This window comes from Pteropus medius, unplaced genomic scaffold (assembly GCF_902729225.1).
Source record: "Pteropus medius unplaced genomic scaffold, Ma_sr-lr_union100, whole genome shotgun sequence".
Lineage (NCBI taxonomy): Eukaryota > Metazoa > Chordata > Mammalia > Chiroptera > Pteropodidae > Pteropus > Pteropus medius.
Genome location: NW_024344240.1, coordinates 7,393,018 through 7,415,450, shown reverse-complemented (window position 1 = coordinate 7,415,450; position 22,433 = coordinate 7,393,018). Strand labels below are relative to the sequence as shown.

Here is a 22,433-nt window from a genome sequence, read left to right as displayed (position 1 = left end):
GCATTTGACTATCTAGTTAATTGAAATAAAAATATGAAGGTAGAATTCATTAATTTCATTTGTTAACTCTAGATGATTATGTATGTACAATAAGGTGGATAATTAAAGCAAATATATGAATAATTCCATGTTAAAAAATTAGAATTTAGAGAACCTAATTTACTCCTTCATCTGGCATATATTGACTAGGTTCAAAGTTTTGAGTTAATATAAAATGGGCTATATTGACAATGGTGAGAGAGGAGAGTTTGGTTCATTTTAGGAACTCTAACTTTGTTAGTGTGAAATCATTTTATAGACATTATATAATGTACATTACATATTTTGTATTATACAAATATTTGTTTTATATTATGTATATGGACTTATATACACATACACAGACAAACTTCAACATCTTATTAGGAAATGAAGTAAGTCACGGCTCAAGGAATCTCCTATTTTAATAATCATGTTATTCAAATATATTGGAGAGGAGTAATAGAAAACCTTTTTCTTTTACCTGTTTAGATCTTCCAGCTTGCGCCCTGTGAATTAGACTGCCATAAAAAAAGATTAACAAGAGAAAAAAACAAGTTTATTAGTGTGTTCATTGTACTTACACATGGGATAGAACTCAGTGGTAAACTCAAAGGGGTGGTTGAAACTTGGGGCTTAAATAGTATTTTAACAAAGAACAATGATTTTGTAGAGAAGTGACAAGACAAAAGAAAAGACATTGAGCTTCTAGGGGTGACAAATTATGGGAAGGACATATATGGGGAAACTAATGCTAAGTAAGGGCTAATTAGTGAGATTTGTTTGTGTAGATTCTTTCCAGTGCCATCTTGTCTCCAGTGATAAGATTGTTATCCCTTTCTTGCTGGGGAAGTGAGGTTGGAAGATATCTTCACAAAATAATTTTTTGTTCTACTTTCAGGCAGATAGGGGGAGGGCAAAGAGTTCATACTGTGTCTGTTTTTTCTCAGTTGCTTTGAGCTCAAAATTATCTTTATGCCATAGTAGCATATTTTAGGGTGACATACTGTGAACCCCTTTTAAGTGCTAGTGTATAACCGAACACAGAGTAGACAAAAATTTATGCCCTTGATAAGCTTACATTGTAGGATAAAAAGGTATGTAAAAGTATATTGAGAACTAAGAACAATCAAATATAAAATGACAGAATTTTCATCATTATAATCATACAAACCAGTCACTAAGGCCCAAATCATATGTATTTATTTTTATAATGCATTATTTTGGTTTACCCCAAACTTCTGAGATTTATGGAATGGAAATAGGTTTTTATACTAAGATAATTTATCTTCTTGGAAACAGTCCCATCAGATGTTATGTCTTGGCATATCTCATGGGCTTACTGATTAGCATGGAAAGGAATTAGAGATTTCCCATGGAAATCCACTAAATTGCCAAACAACATGTAGATAACCAAACGCTACTGGCATTCTATCTTTTGCCTAATTAAAAACTTAACTGAGAGCTATCATAAAATATATTATTAGGAAGTTTCAGTGTATAATTGAATAAGAAAAAAATCTTCAAAGACATGAATTAACTGATACTTAAAATGTTTTCCAGGTTTCTTTGATGTTATTGTCAGCAAAGGAAATATATGCATATTCCAAAGTCATGAAATTAGGCATCTTTCTCTTGCTCTTGACAATGGCTGTGTCACAGGAATGGTAGGCAGTAATTTTTCTTTTTGCTATATATCAGTAGTGTTGTATCCATATATAATATATTTTTTGCATAAGGTACTTTTATAAGATCATCAAAGTGTATTTTCCTTTGGATTTTCCTTTCACTTTCTTCATTATTCTGTTTTGTCTCACTAATTTTTGAGATTCTGATGCATAAGTGGACCTAAATTTCCACAATTAGAATTTAGGCAAGAAAGAGTAGACCACTTCTCTAATAACAGTCAAAGTTTTAATGAGTCTCCCAAAAGACAATCCAACTTCTCAAAGGCTACTTTAGGGACCATAAAAAAAAAAAAACCCAATAATTTCACCTAATTATGCTTTGTTTTACTTAGTTTAGGTTTGAAAAGTAGCTTTTAATATGTAAAGCTGTATTATTAATAAAATTCATGTATAGTACATATTTTGAAAAGTGAATCAGTATAGGATGACTGTCATACACTGTCCTAAGTTCTTCATATGTGTTATAAATGTTTAGTCTTTACATCTACCTTATGAGAGAATTCATTATTATCCCTGTTTAACAGAAGAAGAACCTGAAGTATAGAAGGATAAAGTGAGCTGCCCCAGGTCACATAGCTAGTTGAACACAGGAAATCTAACTCTACCTCTCATGCTACAGATTCCTCATATAATGTTATATAATATTATATAATAATTTTAAACTCATAGCATGTTATTTAACATAAGGGAAAAAATAACAGTTATTGAGAAAAAACATAATTTTTCAGACTGAAATTCAGGTTAAGTGATTAATTAGTCAAACTTCCTCCTTGAAGACTTTTTTCTTCTGCTCCAGGGTTAACAACATGCTATACTTTATAGCACATTCTTCTCAGTACGAGTCATAGTCATAGTAAGTGTTTAATATATATGAATGTAGTAGATATGAAATCTACTCAATTAAGAGTTTAAGAAATGTCTCACTGCTTTATTTTTCTAAAATTAAATTAACTCTATCTCCAATCCCCTATTCCATGAACTGGTGAGAGATTCCATCTTAGTTATTATGAGGCTCATCCTGTTACATACAAAATCTTATCTGGTATGGAGTCTCAAAATGTCTGGTGACAGCCCTCTTAGCTTCAGTCCACACTGGTTACTGCTGATACACTCATCAAACATCAGATGGTTTCTTGCAGGTGAATAACTGTTGCTTACCTACCATAGTTACACAAGGGGGCTTTGTGGAAGATGGTTGCCTTAGTGTCAGGGGTCAAGCCATTGAAGGGGCACCAAAGAGTTCTTTCTTTTCAGGCCCAAAAGACTCTCTGGGGCACTGAGGAAAGTAGGTTAAGACCTCAAACAATACCATGAACCAAGAATGTCTCCCTGTAGCATAACTTCCTCAATTTGTTTAGTTTTTTGAAAGCAAAACCTAGTAATACACATCTATTAATTTCAGCTTTTGGTCCCAAGTAGTCTTGAGTTAGGAAGTCACAAATGAAGAAGTAAAAAATAAACAATAATAAAATATATAGTAACATCCAATTAAATTATCCTGCCACTGGAGTTATTTTTATTGTTACTCAACACTCTACCATGGGTTCTAAGAAATCCAGAGAAGAAGGAAGTTCTTCAAGACATTGGAAATTAGGCTAGGGAATCTAAACAATTGGGTTACAAAAACATCAGATTATGTAGGCAGTTCAAGGGTTCTATAGAGTGGAGGAGACCTTTACATGGAATATCAAAACCTTTTTATCATTTAATTATTTTCTATTGCTAATTCACAGGGTCCCCCCCCTTTTTTTCAGGCTAGTGGTAGAGCCTCCACTGAGCTCCGGGTGCTTTATCAGCCCAACCGCTGCGCACTTCTTGAGTCTGCACTAGTTCCTGGTCACACAGTTATTTTTGATCGCCGTGGCAAAATCGCTTCTGAATCATCAGCAGGCTACGCAGACCTTTCAAAAGAATTTGTGGTTTTTGTCAAGGTAAAATAAAGGAAAGTCGTTAAAGTGCATATTCCTAAATGCTTACTCTTTTGCTCTGTTAAGGAAAACTTTCAAATTGAGTCATAAAGAAGTAATCAGATCTCTTCCCACTAAGTGGCATTGATGCCTATTGTCATTTTATTTACCTAGACTGAAAGGCAATAGTGATCTTAACATCAGCAGCAATGAAACAGATGGAGCAACATCCGAAATTGGAGGTTAAAACTATGGATGTGGAGATTCTTAATAAAAAGTTAGAAAATCTTACATTTGGGAATCAAACAAATGTAAATATTTAATTTTTCTAACAATTAGAATATTTACACCCTTTGAGTGTTGAATACATGTGATCATTTCATAATGCTTATGCTTCTTTCATTATATTATGTGTCTGTGAACTTGCCTTAAAAATAATGTTGTTCCCATATTAATATAATATCTTTCATTTATGAGACTGCCTATTTTGTGCCAGGCACTTTACTGAGAGCTTCATAACATACAAGACTAAATTTAATCATCATAGAAATATTGACAGATATTGTTATTTGTATTTTAAAAGTGAAGAAAAGACTTTCGGAGAATTTTGAATAGTATAGCATAGCTAGTCAGTGATGGTTCATGAATCAAATCGAAATCAATTTGTCTTCAAAAGTTTTTATACTTATAAAATAAAGACTTTATCACATTACTCTTTTTCCCCAAACAACATGATTTTTGATGGTCGTATAATATTTAAACATAAGGAATATATATATCTGTTTTTCATTGTACATTAGTCTTAATTTCTTTATTTTACCATCTCTTCATATGTTACTATAACATATACTTTGACATGTCTTTGACCACATATTTTATTATTTTTCAAAATAATTTGAAATTGAATTTAAGGACCATAATATGAAATCTTTAAGACTCTAGGAACATTTTTTCCAGAAATATACCAATTTTTAATCCTGGGAAATTTAAGTCGACTGTGAAGTTAGAGGAAACAGTTCACCTGACCACTTTCACTGCTGACACAAACTTTAGAATTCGGGGGTCCTTGAGACCACTAGAATGACTTAGAACTCACTGAACTCTGTTATACTCATGGTTACTGTTTATTCCAGAGAAAGGATACAGATTAACACCAGCTAAAGGAAGAGACACACAGAGCAGAGTCTAGGAAAAGTTCTGAACATTGTCTTTTTTCCATGGAGTCAAGTCAGTGTTACTTTCTCAGCATTAACATATGACAATATGCATGGAGTATTGCCAGTCAGGGATCAAGCTCACCAGAGCCTTGGTGCTCAGAGTCTTTACTGGGGTTCCATTATGTAGGGAGTCCATGTGGCTCATCTCAGTCTCTAGCCTCTCAGGAGATCAACTGACACCTTGTGGCTCCAAGTTCCCACCTTAAATCACATTTTTACTATAAGGCTAGCCTAAGGCCCTCAGGCAAACAAAGATACTGCTATCAGGCATAACATTTAAAAAAAAAATTTATGTTATTATTAGTTTCAAATATATAGCACATTGGTTAGACATTTATATAGTTTATAAAATGATTCCCCTAATTGCTCTTTCTCTCTTCTGGCTCTCCACTTAGCCATTACATTAATGCTAATTGCATTCCCTATGCTGTGCTCCCCATCCCTGTGACCATCTATCAACTACTAATTTGTACTTCTTTTACCCTTCACCCCATTCTCTCAGACCCCCAAACCCTCTCCCCTCTGACCATCACCAGATTTTCCTCTATAGTTGTAAGTCTGTTTTTGATTAGTTTGTTCTTTTTGTTCCTTAGATTCCGCATATAAATGAAATCATATGATATTTATCTTTCTCTATCTGACTTATTTCATTCAGCATAATAACAGCATGGTATTGGCATAAAACACATACATTGATCAAAGGAACAGAATAGAGAGCCCAGAAATAAATCTATACCTATACACTCATTTAATATATGACAAAGGAGGCAAGAATATACAATGGGGTAAAGACAGTCTCTTCAATAAATGGTGCTGGGAAAATCGGACAGATACATGTCAAAAAAAATGACCACCTTCTTACACTATATACAAGAATAGACACAAAATGGATTAAAGACTTAAATGTAAGACCTGAAACCATAAAACTTCTAGAAGAAAACATAGGCAGTAAACTCTTTGATATTGCTAATAGTAATTTCTGTTCAGATATATCTTCTCAGGCAAGGAAAACAAAAGAGAAAATAAACAAATGAGACTATATCAAACTAAAAAGTTTTTGTACAGCAAAGGAAACCATCAACTAAACAAAAAGACAACCGACTGAATGGGAGAAGATATTTGCTTTTGAGATACATCTGATAATAGGCATAACATTTTAAGGGTTTAGAGATAAACTCTCAGAAGGCCATGGCAAAGGCCAGACCTCTCTGGGTAAAGTTAAATTCTTTACTACCTAACTCCCTTCAGCAGTGTTGGGAAGTATGTATCTCATTGACTTCAGTGTTGAGTATGGTCTTTAAAAAAAAAAAAAGAAGAAGAAACCTGACAATTTTCTAGAGGAATAAACATCTAATTTTAGCTTTATTTATTTATTTTTTAATTATTAGTGTGAATTACCTTTCCTTATGTTTATTCACCATTTGTAGTTTATCTTTTGTGACTTGAGTATTTATGTATTTTATCTATTTCTCTACATTGTTAGTGTATTTATAATTAACTTTTGAGAACTTCTTATATCTTCATCTTAAACTATTGATTGCATAGGATTTACTTAAATATACCTTAGTTGTATTTGATATCATTTTTCTTTCATTCATTTATTTATTCCTATATGCACGCATGTAACTAACAGCTATGGAGTGTATTTCATAATTTAGGTACTCTTGTAGCAAACTATTTTTATTCTGCTTTGTATTAGCATTAAAACTATTTTTTAATAGTGATTGTAAATTTCTTAAGAGAAGTGTTTGTGTTTTGTATTTTTTAAAAATCTCTGTAGCATCTGATGCTGACCCTTACACTATCAATAAATAATAATTGATGTAAATTACGAGTCCACCAGAAAACCTCCTTTGGGTTTTTTCAGCTTTGCATAGCAGTTAAATTATTTATTTCCTTCTTTTGTTCATTTTTAACCACCAAGCTTCTGGTAAGATCCTGATCACTACAACTTCTGTTAAGAGAATGAACTCTATTGCTACCTTCCTCTAGCAAAACATGAGCTTGCTATTTATTGCTTTTCTATTCTGTTTGTTGCTCTGAAGGATATGTTCCTGAACAGTGCTGTGATTCTACTTGCTACGAGCCTACGCCAGGCTCTGTGTCTCCAGCCTGATGGGAGCTGCACTGGAGTGGGAAACCAGTCTGAAAAATCATACTGGAAAGTGCATAAAATCAGCTCTGGGATTTGCATGTTTGAAAGTGTGAAAAATGCACGAATGTATCTGAGGATTAAGGAAGGCCAGTGTGATGGAACAGTAAGCATCTGCCCTTATTTTTCTCAGCCCATGTTTAAGACTTTGCCAATGATAGATATGAAAACGGCGTTGAGTATTTTGTGTTTTAGTTTTAGCCTATAAGCATTCAGGAAAATGAATGTTATATATGTTAGTCTCCCTTGACTAGTGTTTTTAATGAGTTGGGAGGGCAGCTGAATGCTTGGTATTATTTAGAGAGGGATCCTGACCCTTCAGACACTGTGTCTGAAACATAATGTGCATACAAATTACCTGGGAATCGTGTTAGATTCTAATTCAGATTGACTGCAGTGGGACCTGTGTACGTGCATTTCTAATAATCAACCAGCTGTTGCTGATGAGTTGGTTTTTGAACCACGCTTTGAGAGCCAAGGCATTAGAAAGTGTCAGTCCAACAGTATTTCCTTACTGCTTATTTTGGTGCCTATATTTCCAAGAGTACAAACCCTGTACGTTTAATAAGGAAGTAGTTTTTAATTCTAAATATTAGGAGGTCTTCTTTAACATCTTGAGACTTAGAGGGGGGTGAGGGGTGTGTGGGAGTCAACTAACATAACATTTTTTATATATTCATAGTTTTCTTATGGGTTGAGGGGCAGATAAGATTGTACATTTAGTTTACCTATTAATGCTCTGTTCATCTGTTCTTGTTTAAAAGAGTTTAGTTTAAACCATATCTTTTGGATAAACTCAGGTGCTCCCACTTCCCTTCTCTTTACCGGTGAGGCATCTGGAGATTTGGGAGAGTTTGCATGAGTTCTGGGGTTGGAAAGAGGGGAGGCTTAGACCATTCATTGTTCTCCATGTCCCTGTCTTTGCTGCAGAATGGGGAGGCTGCACTGATGTTAACAGTGCAAAGAGAAAGCACATGCACAGACACACATTTAATTAGCATTCTTGATTGACTCCTAAGAGAATTGTGAAGTGGCTTTATCCCATTTTACTGCAGAGGAACCCATGCTTAAGAGATAGAGTGCATTGCTTATTGTCTTTAAAGTGGTGAGTGGACTAACTGAGATTAAAAATAGGTAACATTTCTACATGGCCAGACTAGTTGAGTGTATGATTTCATAACTCAGTCACCCTATGGGAAGAACATCAGAAAGTAACTCTTTCTTCATCTCACAGACTTCTACAAATTATACAAACCTTTCTCTTCTAGGACTTGTAGGAGTGTTCAGAACCATAAGACAGATAGTGTGTTACTACATGACATGTTTTGGTGTATGTGTTTCTAAGTTTCTAGGGAGAGCTTGTGGGGCACAGATAAGTGTCATTCCAAACTGAGAATGGGCTAACTAACATTGGAAAATTGGAAATTTGTATCTTCCCGAGGTGGCAACCAAAGGGACATCTCTGGGCTTAGTCATTCATTTGGCTTCTTCATACTCAGTTTGGACAGTGATTTTCATGGTTCTTCCATTCCCCCCTTACCAGTCTGTGTGGGCCCTCTCTGTCTCTTTCATTTCTTTCTCAGTGTGATGTGTATCCCTTCAATTGAGTAAATTTCTTTTAAATATATAGAAGAATCTTGAATCTTTCTGTTCTGTAGTAAACACTTGTGCTTTTTTCTTTTTCTTCCTGTTTGCTCTACAGGTGACTCAGCTCTATCTGATTAGACTGAGAGAATGAAAGAAGTCCTTAATATTTAATTGAAAGAATTTAGTGAGCACAGGAAGATAGGCGAAACTTATAAGTTAAAACATAGCAGTGTTATTCTGCCATAGAACTATCAGCATTCTCATTCTTCAGATGAAGAAGCTGGTTAAGTTGCCCAAAACCCCAAGTTAGTGTCAGAGCTGAGAGTCAGTCCAGGTCAGGCTACTTCCTAACCCTCTGTTATGGATGATTTGTGGTAACAGTATAGAGAAACTAGATTGACCCCGTTGAAGAGATCAGAGTCAGGATACGCAGGAGTGAGGTGATTCAAAATACAAACACAAGGTTTTCTTCTTCAGCAATTTTCCTGGAACCAGTCTTGTTGACAGCTTGTCAGGTGAATGATTGGGTCTGAAATTGTGTCCTCTCAGCCTGTGTTGTTTTTCGCATCAACACTAGGAACCCTCCTTGTTTTCCCTTCCCTGATAGACTTCTCTGGATGAAAACTAGGTTCAGGATTTCCTGTGCACTTCGGAACTGAGGCGGGTAATCATGTATTGGAATTTCAAACCCAAGTATCACTTCTAGAAGATATTTAATAACTTGAAAAGGGCAGAAACATCTGTTTTGTTTGATTTTGTAACAGAAATCGCTAAAATGGAGAACCCAGTGAGATCTGATGATAAAGGTGAAGGAGCATAAACTGATTACATGGAATTTGATATTTAGAACATTTAAATAAGGAATTCAGGCCATTTCAGGGCACAATACAGAAATTCTGTAGGTCTTTTGGAAATGAGCATGTTGTATCTTGATTGCATGTAATTTGTCTAGAGGACTAAGGTCATTCCTTGAAGGCCTTGTAAGGTAACACTCATATATGGAGTGGTAATGAAGAAAATAAAATGGAATAAGAATTGCTAAGAAAGTCACTTAAAATGAAGTCAGGAAACTATTGAAAAAATGGGACCTATGCAGGTCTTGTACCTCAATTCTCAGAACTGTCATTAAGCTGCTAACCTGTTGCTAAACTCAGCTCAAGCCTGAATCGTAAACATACTGACAACTGCTACGTGGTGCGTATGGTTTTACCTCCTCCTTGTAGTTTTCACCTAGCTTATTGAAATTAATCATTCCCTGTTAACCTAGCCAGAATCATTTGCATAAGGACCTACATGGGAACCACACTGATAGATTTCGCCTTTATAAAATTCTGTATTTTTTTGCCCTCTTTGGAGCAAAATTTAGGTTGTTACCTGAATCTGTGACTCCCAAATTGCAAACCTTTTTGTTCCAGTAAGTGGTTTTTGTTCTTTATCATAGCCTCAACTTCTTTGGTTAACAGAAGCAGAAGCTGAAAGGAAAAGATATTGATAAGGAGGAGAGGAGTTCTCTAAAAGAGCTAACCATAAATAACAGGTCCACATAAGTCAAAATCCTGCATTTAACAACCAGCTTAATAGGCAACAACTCCTGTGCATGCAATGAGGCATTCACCAGCAGTGTTATTAGGATACAATTTCTCCCACTGGGATCTAGTCTACACCCTACATCCCTAGCAGTGGGTCTTAACCTTTAGAGTCTGTTCCATGCTGGAGCGGCCAGGATACCAGGAAGGAACTAGTATCAGCCCACAACATGGGGTGAGAAGAGCATAATCTTTGAGAGCTACAGGGGAAATCTTGTCACTTTAAAAAAAAATCAGCTTTAAATAAGGGTTTGGAAGTCTTCCTGGCTTATGACATACTTATAGATCAGTTACTTTTGTCCATTTGCCTCCTAAAATTGGGGACTCAAACATTTTATAGAGGACTCTAGCTTCCTGGTGTTTCTTTTAAAAATTCTAAGCCTATTGTTAGAAAAGTTATTGCATTGGAAAGTTATTGCTAAACGATTTGAAAATTTAAAGGGCCTTCTTCATGAAGCTAGAGATTTCTGCATGCTCTTTAAATATAGGAAAATGTGCCACTATTCTGGTAAAAGGTGAATTTCTTGGTATTATAACAATATCAGCAAGAAAACCAAGGAGAGTAGACTTTTGACTGTCTCTTGTTTGGCAGAAGCTGAACTAGCTTCTTTATATTTGTAATGACATTCTTTATATTATAACTTGTTTAGTGACTCATTGATATGGTTGTCTGACTAAAATTCTCCATCTGAAATTTTAGTAGTGAGTCTTTTAAGTTAATATGCATATGCTTTTTTTTTTTTTGCTTTTAAGAAATTGTATCAATGCATAACAATCAGAAATATTATTTTTCACTTTCACTGTATCTGACCAGAAATCACTAGGCTGGAATGACATTACTCTTGAAAACAGAATGATAGCAATCATAGTAATTGCCTTTGTTCACATGTGTTTAGAGGGTATAGTGAGTCATACTTACAATCTCCAAAGGAATTTAAAATGTATTAGAAGGTAAATGGTAATGTATGCTCATGTTATCACTATACTTCAAGAACCTAACAGTGCCTCGGTCCCAATAACTAATCAACAAACATTCATTGTGTAAGTGAAATTGAATAAAAGTGGTAACATTTCCAATGTGTCTGCCATTGTATATTTGAAAACATTTCTTACAGGCAAATGCATTTATGTTCAAACCAAACGATGCTGATCATATAACAAAGTTTCTATTTCTGTCACCATAAAATTGTTATGCTGTAGGAGTAAATCACTTTAATAGATTTTGATGTAGTAGAGATTCAAGTGTATAACAAACAACATATAATCCACTAGGGACAATTGTAAGGTAGTTAATTTAAAGGAGAAAAACAAGCCTCAAAATAACATGAGTAGAACTCGTCACTAAAAACATCAATGCAAAGGAAAAAAAAGATATAGGAGTTGTAGGTAGGAAAAACAAACTACAGAGTGATCAGTGCACCAAAGTCATATGCATGAACAGGCACACCACACTAGCAGGATTCTTGTTTATGAGCAGGACTTTAATTTGTAGAAATGAGGAAAGATTCTCTCATCACAGATTTATCTTATTTTGCTTCTCCTCTCAAAATATATTTCTATATACGCAAATAAGTAAAAAGTTAAAGATTATTCATATTTTTAAGACCTTGTATATGGAGCATACAGTTGGGCTAGGTATATATAATGCTAGACCAGTGGGTTAAAAGATATAAAATAAAAAAAAAACCTTAGTTTTATATAAATAATGATAACACATGTTCTAGTTAGCCTATACCTCTGGGCTATGTTCTCAGTTCTGGGATGGCTGGACTGGGCTGGAGTTGGGTATTAACTAATTTTTCCTATGGACAGGGCTTATTAAGAACAAACTGCTCTGGTGTATTTCAAAATGGTGCCTTTTCCTCTCCCTTGCCAGAGACATGAGAGAATTCTTCTTTGACATTTACTGGCAGGGAACTGGTTGAGCTCCTGGAGGTAAAATTCACAAAAGTGTGGACGTATTCTATGACTGGGTCCCCTTATAGTTTAAACTCTCAGATTTGTCCACACTGAGCCTCCAGCAATTTGTCAATTGCAGTTCAGATTTTTGTACCAGGCCCTAGATCCCTTATTGGTTTCTGCTGGTGAGTCTCTGTTCCACTAAGTCATAACTCCCTGTATTTGTCCGTCTGTCTCGCCAGTCTTGGGGGCCAAAGCTAGCCTTGTGTCCTCACTTTTCTTGCAAATTCAAAAAAGTTTTTGGTTTTTCTCATTAAGATGCAGTGTTGACTTCTAAGCCTCTTACATGCAGACCTGGAAACTAGGAGTTTAAATCATGTTTTACTTAATCAAGAAATTTTAAAGAAACTTTTAAAAATAAAATTGTAAGATAAATTATTTTGCTTGAATGCTCTAGAAAATGATCTCACATTTTACTGTTGTTGTAGACCATAGTCTATACATTAGTTTTGATCTTTATTGCATGATTTTAAGAATATACACAGTAGTATAAGAATAGTAATAAAGATTTTCTCCCCTTTAGGAGCAAACAGGCTTTGAGACATAAATAATAAATTGTCAAGTGATTCATTCTAAAAAAGAGAAGGCTGATGAGTAGCATTAGTAATACTCCAGTATATAGAATATTTATTACTAGGATGTGGGTACCACAGAAGAGAGATTCTTGTTTGCTTTGTTTATTAAAATATCCCAAACTCTTTAACAAGGCCTGACATTTAATATATGCTCAAAAAGTACTGAATGAATAAGAAGTTAAAATATCAGTTGGTGATGGTAACCAGGAGGTATCCTTCTGCAAAGGAGCCAAGTAAAAGGAAATAGGCATTAGATGTTATTTTAACTTGTGGTTTTGTGAGTGTGCATCAGATTTTTCAACTTAGCTCTGCTGACTGGTGTTTAATGTGTAGGAGGATACAACATGACCCTTTGCACCCAGAAACTCACTGTTTTTGTTTTGTTTTTGGTTTTATTTTGTTTTAATTTTCCATTTCTACCTCATTATTCAGTTTGTATTTGAGTTAGGGATAAAACAGAAAATTTTAAGTAAAAGAAGGAAAGAGGGAATAAAAATAACTCTAAAGGCTTATTGGTTTTGAATTTAGTTGTATTCAATTTTATTTTCATTTTTTTCACTAATTATACTTGAAGGGTTAAAAATGATATAATTCTTCAGATTCTTAGTCTATTGGAGAAAACAAATATGCACACATCAGTGATCTAGTGAATAATTGTAAATTAGTAATCCAATTCAAGTTATAGTTTAACTGCTTATGTGAGGGCTCAGGAGAGGCAGATTGATTTGAGCAGAGTAGGCGAGTCAGGAGAAATTCCTGTGTAGAGGAGGAAAAAGGTCTCTTTTTTCTAAGTTCTTGTCTGGACCTCAATAACAAAGGACAGATTAATGAGAGAAAAGCATACAAGTTTATATAAGTTTTATGTGACACAGGAACTTTCTTAAGGAAAGGAAGACCTAAAGAAGTGTTCAAACCTGAGTGTTTTAATGCTAGGTTTGATGAGTGGAGAACTATAGAAAAATGTGAGGACAAAAAAAGAGTCTGAACTAAATGTAGTAAACTGGAGGAAACAGCAAGACCTGTTCACTCAGATTCTTCTCAGTGTCCCTATGTCTTCAGAGATAAGGTGTTCCTTTCTTTTTATGTAGAGGGTACCTGCTTATGACCTGCTTCAGGGGAAAGTCAGAAAAGCCTTCCTGTACTTGTTCATTTATAAATTCCTTTAGCTTAAAATATTCAATACGCCAAAGTATCCTGAACCCCATCACCTGGAATGATGAATTTTATAGGAATAATCTCATTTTTCATTATGAAAAAAGAGGAAAAGGCTACATGAACAAATTATGAGGTTAGAAAATTGCAGAAAAAAAATGAGAACTTCTTTTAGAGCTAACAAACATTTATTGAGTTTTTACTGAAAGGCAGAAACTGTGCCCACTGCTAATGACACAGTAAATGTAGTAAGACATGCCCTCTGCCTTCAAGGAGCATGCAACCTAGAATGAGAAAAGGAAAATGTAAACAGTATGAAAATGCCATGACCGAGGTTAAGTATCTTGTTCACTGTTGATAAGGAAGAGATCTGTTTGGGAAAGGCTTTCAGTTGTGTGAGTCATGGGCGGTTGTCTGAAATCTTTAATGTAAAATGACATCCATTTTTTTCGACATCCATTTTTAATAGAGTATCTATTCTAATTTCGGGGAGATGGTAGGCTGGTAGTGATATTAGAGGTCATAAATTCAACTGCAATGTAGAAGATGGGCTAGTTATGGAGAGCCTAAAGTTTGCAAAGATAACTATGAGATTACTATAACAAAACACAATTTGACTCAAAAGTCCACAGTTTTTTCAGCCTACATAATGTGTATATATATCTTGGTTTCTATCTTTCTATCCAGTTCAAAGGTCAATGTCTTATAGATCAATAATGTCAGAGTTTCTTTTTTCTTTTTTTCTTAATCTTTGGACGGTAACTAGATGCAAAGCCTTAAAAAAAAAAAAGTCATGAGGAAGGGCTACTGGACATACACTCTTCTTCAGGCCCACACTGGTCTGTGTAGTACTGTGGCTTATTTGGTTTCTTCCTGGACATCTAGATACTGTATAATTTCAAATAAAGCTGATATTGTAGTCTGAACATTTTGAGCAATATCATGAGGCTTGAGACACCTACCTAGCCTTTGGTCTCAAGGATGCCAACTCTATGACCAACTTGTAGCAAGTCCAGCTCTCTTCCAGCTCACTAGTCTTCTCAGTTCTTGAGCCTGCCATTGGAACATGATCCATCTGGATCTCCTCATTTCTCTATGTGGGCTGTGGAGAAGCTGGGAAGCTGTCATCTGCTCAGACTTCTCTTTCAGACATTCCTAATACTGAATGTATTCCTAATGCTGAATACTGGGATGCTCTAAGGGAAATTTATAAATTTCTTAGGATAGCCCCTCAGTTCTTAAAATTGTCCTCTAAAATATGTGAATGTTTCACTACCCCTTATTTCTTTGCTATACCAAGAATCAGCCCCAAGTAGGGTTCGAATTTAGGACATCCAGTCTCCCTCCTAGCCAATTTACCCCAAGTCCTGCCCCTCCACCCCTCCCACCCCACTCCCCCACCCCACCAGCACCAGATGGGCTTTTCTTCTTCCTGCAGGGTGGAAATTTCTTCTGTGTTGTATATGATATTTACCTTTTCAGTGGCTTCATAATTTAAACTCTATGGTGTCTAGTCTTCTAGGTACATAAAGTCCAATTTTGAAATTTCTTTTGGCAACTATTTTATCTCTCAAAAAAGCTTGGTTTCTAAAATTAAAAAAAAAATACATTTCTGATTTCTTATTTGGTATAGATTTATTAAAACTCTTCTATCTGGGAACTCAAAATTGAGCAAAAATTTATTTGTTCTAGACTGCATTCTATTTACCATGACACAATAAGTATTGATTCAGTAGGTGGGAGAGCCTGGTAACAATTAACAATGGAAATATTTTGGTTTAATAATCCAAAAATATTATATTCATATCACCTAGATTGAGGCATGAGGTGATAGGGGCCTGAAGTTTGGGAAGTAACAGTGAAACTGAAGAGTTTGAGTCAAATTTGATATTATTATGGAATAATAAGTGGGTCTTAATGACTGAATATTGGTAGTGAAAATAAGAAAAACTCAGCAAACAAGGGGTAAAGAAGAACTTTTTCAACTTGATAAACAGTATCTACAAAAAACTTACAGCTACTATCATACTTAACAGTGAGACACTGGATGCTTTTCTCCTAAGATCAGACACAAGGCAAGGATGCTCACTCTCACCACCCCTATTGAACATTGTATTAGAAGTCTTAGCTAATGTATTAAAACAAGAAAAGGAAACAAGTTGTATATAGGTTGGGAAAGAATAAATGAAAAATGATTGTTTATGTCACAAATCTCAAAAGAATCAACAAAAAATCCCTAGAAGAAATAAGTGATTATAGCAAGTCTGCATTATACAAGGTTACTGTACGAAAATAAATTGCTTTCTTATATACTACCAATGAACAATTGGAATTTGAAATTAAAAATACAATGTTACATTAGAATAAAAAAGAGAAATACTTAGGTATAAATATATATAGGTTCTATATGGAAGACCGTGTAACCCTGATGAAAGAAATCAAGGAAAATCTAAATAAATGGACAAATATTCCATGTTTGTGGATAGAAATCCTCAATTTTGTTGATGGTTCTTCCCAAATTGATCTATGGATTCAATATAATCTCAATCAAAATCTCAGCAAGCTATTTTATGGATATTGGCATACTGTAAGGTGTATGAGGCAAAAGATCCAGAATAGCCAACACAATACTAAAGGACAAAGTTGAAAGACTGATACTTTCCAACTTTAAGACTTATCATAAAGCTGCAGTAACCAAGATAGTGTGGTATTGGTGAAAGAATAGATCAATGGAACAGAATAGAGTTCAGAAATAGGCCCATATAAATATAGTTAACTTATTTTTGTTTAAGGAACAAAGGCAATTCAGTGGAGAATGGATAGGCTTTTCAACAAACAGTACTTGAACAATTGGATGTCTATATGCAAAAAAATAAAAAAATGAATTTAGACATATACCTTTCATCTTTCACAAAATTAAAACTGCACATGAATGTTTATAGAGCTTTATGTATACTTTAAGACTGGAAGCAGCCAAGATGTTCTTCAATAGGTAAGGGGATAAACTGTGTACAGCTGTACAATGGAATATTATGCCATAAAAAAGTACTATCAAACCATGAAAAGACATTGAGAAAACTTAAATGCACACTGCTAAATGTAAGATACCAGCATGAAAAGGCTACATATTATATGATTTCAAATATATAACATTCTGGGGAATGTAAACATGTAGAGACAGTAAAAGGATCAGTGGTTCCTTGGGGACTGAGGGGAGGGTGGGAGGGATAAATAAATGAAAAATTAGGTGATCTTCAGGTCATTAAAATCATCCTGTATGATACTATGATGGTGGATACAAGACATGCATTTTTCAGAACACATAGAACTGCATAGTACAATGAGTGAAACTTAATGTATGCAAATTTTTAAAAAATCATATTTGAAAACTGCTAAGACAGTAAATTTTTGTTTTTTAATTTTAGGCAAGGCAACCCTTGGTTGACCTCACAGATTGCAAGGACCTTGGCAGCTTACAATCCTTTATTTTTTATTTTTATTTTTTACACCTACAGCACCTGGTCTTCCTAGGTGGTCTCCCATCCAAGTACTAACCAGGCCTGACCTTGCTTAGCCTTCGAGATCAGAAGGAATCAGGCTTGCTCAAGGTGGCATGGCTGTAGACCAAAACAGTAAATCTTAAAAGTTCTCATCCCAAGAAAAAAGTTCTATAAAAATGTATGATGATGAATATTAAGTAGACTTATTGTGGTAATTATTTTGCAATATATACAAATATCAAATCATTGTTTATATACCTAAAACTCATATAATGTTGTATGTCAATTATAGCTCAATTTAAAAAATCCCCCAAATTTAATTAAAAAATAAAAATAAAATAAAATATCCTAAAACTAAAAAAATGAAAATTAAGAGGTTTAGAATCCCAGGAAGGAATGCAGACTATGACAAGAGAATCTAACTCTATTAAAAATGTATGAAAGGGCATAGAAGAACAAGGTCCTGAGCTAAGGGTCTTTGGAAATGAATGGCGTCAGTAAGACCAAAAGAAAAGGGAACTACACATAAGAACTGTACTCTAGTTGATAAAGTTGTTTCCCATGGGAGTATGGATTAAAAATTCTGATACTACAAAAATGTATATTAGAATATAACAATTACATAGGTGGCAGACAGTAGGAACCAAAGTTCTCATTGTTGGAGTAGAATTTTACAGATAAGCAGCGGGAGAAACCTAGAATGATCTCTGCAGTAATTAATCCTTTAGAGTTGGAGATATCATTATAAGCTCATGTTTAGCTTACTTGGATGGTTGCATATAGAAATACTTCAAATTATGTGTATATACTTGTTAGTATAAACATATTTTTTGCTCTGTTAGGTAAGAGAGCCTAGAATTAACAACATCCCAGCAGCAACAAGCAGACCTAGTGTTCAGCTCTTGGTTTTTAATAACATTCTCCAATAGAAAGAACCAGGGCTCCTTGGAAAAATGGCTGATTCTAGGACTGGGGCAGGAAATGTACAAGATAAACCCGGAGCATCTTATAGTGCCAGAAAGTAAGGATTGTTCCAAAACAGCACCCCCGCACACACACTCACATCATTTATGGAGGTATGTCAAGAGACATAGGCGCCAAATGGAAGATCTCCCAATAGCCAAAGCTAGAACAATTTGAGAAACAAAATAAAGTCATATTGGATTATAATCTAAAAAAATAAATATTCATGAATCAATAATAATATACATAAATTATTGAATAGATAAATATATGGAGGATAAAAGACAAATCTGTGCAGATGAATTCCAGATAAATTATGTAAAATGCTCTGCCTTTAAGGAGGTGGAGCATAACTCCTGTCCCTTTAGAATGGGCTGCACATAGTGACTTCCTTCCAAAGAGTACAACATGGAAAGAGGGGTTAAAAATAGTGACTTTGCAGTAGAGGAACCCTATAAACACTACCCTAGCCATGTGATCAAGGTTAACAGCAGCAGATTTAAGTCATGTTGATATTGTGTACCCTTGATATGATGTGATGAAAATGGTACTTTACCTTTGTAGTCTTCTTCCCGATATCTCATAACCCCAGTCTAATGAGGAAGGCATCAGACACATTCCCATTGAGGGGCATTCTACAAAATATCTGACCAGTACTTCTCAAAACTGTCAAAGTCATCAAAAACAAGGAAAGGCTGAGAAACTGCCACAACCAAGAGGAGCCTAAAGAGAAATGATCACTAATTGTAATATATCCTGAACAGGACTCTGGACATAAAGTACATATTAAGTAAAAATTAAGGAAGTCTCAATGAAGTTAACAATAATATATCAGCACTGGTTCATTAACTATAACAAATATATCATACTAATGTAATATGTTAATAATAGGAGAAAGTGGTTGTGGGTATATGGGAACTCTGTATTACTTTCTCCATTTTTCTCTAAATCTAAAACTGTTCTGAAAAAGAAAGTCTACTTAAAAAATAATAAAAGGGAGTTCAAAGACTATATCCTTGAAGAACAGGAGAGAATTGAGATGCTGTTGATCATTATTAGAAAACTGCAAAGGGGTAGATGATTGTGTCGATAATGAATTTTTTCCTTTATAGAGGCATTAGAGAGACATTTAAGAAATTTCCTGAAGACAATTTGAGATCTGTTCATATTACTACTCTGATTAAAATCTTTCACTGGCTCCCATGATCTAAGATGAGGCCCAGACCCCCTCTGTAGGATACAAATCGATCCGACCTTTTTGTACTCACCTTCTTCCTTTCGTTGTTCAGCAACATCAAGAAGCTTGTTCATACACATGCCGCCTGTTGCCCTTCAGCCTTTGTTCATGCTTTGCCTGAAATTCCCTACCTCCTACCCCAATCCCCACTTTCCTCTAATTAGCTCCACCTTCTCCAGGAAGTCCTTTCTGATTCTCCTGAGTTTAGTGCCTTTTTTTCCTCCTCAAATCCAAGGAGTCCATCTCTATTCTATTGGCCTTACATACTATTATGATTATTTGTATATGTGGTTGTGTCCTCTACTTGGCCATGTGCAAATCAAAGCCAGAGTTTTATTGTATCCATAACAAGAACAGAAGATACAAGTCGCTTAACTTATATTTATATTTTCAGAGAGAGACAGACAATAAACACTTTGTTCTTACCTACAAGAGGGTAGAGATCAGAATATAATTATTTTTTACAAACAAAATAATAGTTGCTATTGGAAATTTTAATTCATTCTAACAAAATTTATTTTCTAGAACTCATAAATCTTATAATAAAACTTTAAAGCAATTAAAAGTGAAAAAGGTGACATTTTTCTAGTATTAGATTATAAATGCCATAAAAAGGAGGTGATTTTGACGATCTGAAGGGTGTTGCAGATTAATCCTAGGCTTCTAATTTTTGAATGTTTTGTTATTCAGTCTTTGAGTAATTTATGTGAACTCTATTTATTGGTGAAAATTTAATCCAGAAAATGTGGACTAGCACAGAAAATTGGTTTGTGTTTAAGTGTAAATGGACTTATGGTAAGAATTCTCTTCTTTTCCTTCATTATATTATTTTCCAAAAGGAAATTTGACGTTTTAGTATTCTCTATTCACCTACAGAGATGGGCAACTCTGAAACAGAATTCAACATACACTGCACTGTCCTTAGTTGAAGCTTCTCTGAGATTCAGAGCCCTCTGTCCAAGCTGTCAGCCAATCACATGGTATCTGTTTCTGGATTTTATGGAACAGGATGAAGCACATAGTGAAATTTATGCAGAAGGTTCTAGATTTCTCATGAGGATTTGAAAATAAAGCAAAATTTTATTTTTGTGAAGTGACCTGTTTTAAATTCTTTCTGTCGGTGTTTATTAATGTTTATGAAATCATGTTGTATTGATTGTAGGGGACAGGAGATATTGACTGTCATTTTAAAATTAAGAAGAACTTGGAAAATGCATCCATAAGCCTGGAATCTACAAAGAGCCCAGGATTGTTTGTTGGACTTCAGTCAGATGGACAGGCAAAACCAGTTATTTATACCAAAAATGAGAATGTTTTCTTCTATCCACGAGTCATCAAATGTACGTTTACTCTGAAATACTACTGCCATTTTGATTTGCTTTGTGATATTTTGTGTTTAGTGTCTGATAATTTCACTATACTTTTACTAAGCAAATTTCTGCTGTTAGGCTTTTTATGGTTGTTATTCTAGAAAGAGTAAAAAAAAAAAAACAATGAAGACCTCTTATCTCAAATTCTCAGTTACTTAATATTAGGTAAAGAGTTTTTGCTATATTAGACTCCTTTATAGTTTTTTAAGTTGTGTGTGTGTGTGTGTGTGTCTGTGTATGTGCTTGTATTTTGTTATTTAAGATTTCCATGTACACTGAGAGAGGATGGGGCTGTTAGAAACAGTCTCAGCTTCATTGCTATTAATTTTTAATCCTCACAGTATAAAATGAAATGGGAAAAAGGCCAACACAAATGGTATTTGTATTAAAAACAGGATTTGGAAAAAAATGTTTAAGGATAGGACAGAAATGTGAATATTTTGAAACTGGTTTCTCTCATATCTAAATTTAGGTTCTTTAGCAAATTGAAGTAAGGATCTGAAGACTTTACTTAAATGACTTAAACTTAGAATGTTTTTGCTCGAACACAAAAGTTAATGAGGTAACTGTGTTGTTAAAATTTAGTTTGCTGTTTAATTTTTCCCTGATGTCATTCCACGGATTTTGGCTTAATCAAAATCTAGTTGATTTTCTTAGTTTGACTCTTATTTAACTTATCTGTTCTTGTCAAAGTCTACCTATTCTTTATATATTATATGTAATATATATTATAATACATATATATTATGTATTATATACAATCTCATATTTGTAGGATATTTTATAGATACACATATTTATATAATATCCTACAGAAGATAGTTTCACATAAGAATAAAAAGAGTTTGATTTAACTTGATAGTATATCTGGCCCTGCTCTTTATGATATCTGTATCGCTTCTTTTTCAGCCTTTAGTTGCCATATTTAAAATTTTGTGAATTGTTGGGCTGGTACACCTTAACTTACTGCCATACATACCACCACACCCTCTATCCTCTGTTTTTTCACAGGCTGGCACAGAGTGGCTCTCCTACCCAACAAAATGGGTATGCCATCTGTTTCTGGAGCTCTGAAGAGAAACAGATGACTTGAGAGAAAACAGAAAGGTAGAGGGTGGAGTAGAAGAAAAGCAGTGAGAAATAGCTAGCAGGGGACAGCTGGAAGAGCTGAGGAAGAAAGGAGAAATAATACTAAAGAAGTAGTAGTGAAGACAAGATGAGAAAGAAGAGATAATGATAATTAGAAAAAAATATGAGTAGAAGAAAAAGTAATTTGTGGCAGTATACAAGAGAGAGATAATAGAAGGCCACATTTGTCAACCTAGGGTGTTCCTACTAATAGAACCAATAGAAACCATGTCATTCTTTTTTTCAGGCTCTACAATTTAATTATCTTATTAGAGCATGGATGCTTTGAGTTTTCTTCTCTACTTGCCAGCCGTATCATCCTAGTTAACATCAAAGAACTTTGGTTTCTGTGTTTGTGTAACCAAGATAATAGTAACACCTTCCCTATCTAGCT

At 34.5% G+C, this 22,433-nt stretch overlaps 1 protein-coding gene and 1 pseudogene across 1 annotated transcript in view; one reads left to right on the top strand and one right to left on the bottom strand.

Annotated features, from left to right (window-relative positions):
* Positions 1-22,433, top strand: part of RP1 (RP1 axonemal microtubule associated) — a 330,366-nt gene that overhangs the window by 144,289 nt on the left and 163,644 nt on the right. The window contains 4 exon segments of the mRNA XM_039868930.1: positions 1,582-1,685; positions 3,461-3,637; positions 6,876-7,088; positions 20,704-20,881. Of these exon segments, the coding sequence (XP_039724864.1) occupies positions 1,582-1,685; positions 3,461-3,637; positions 6,876-7,088; positions 20,704-20,881 (672 nt within the window).
* On the bottom strand, positions 17,348-17,466 carry LOC120607510 (uncharacterized; annotated as a pseudogene).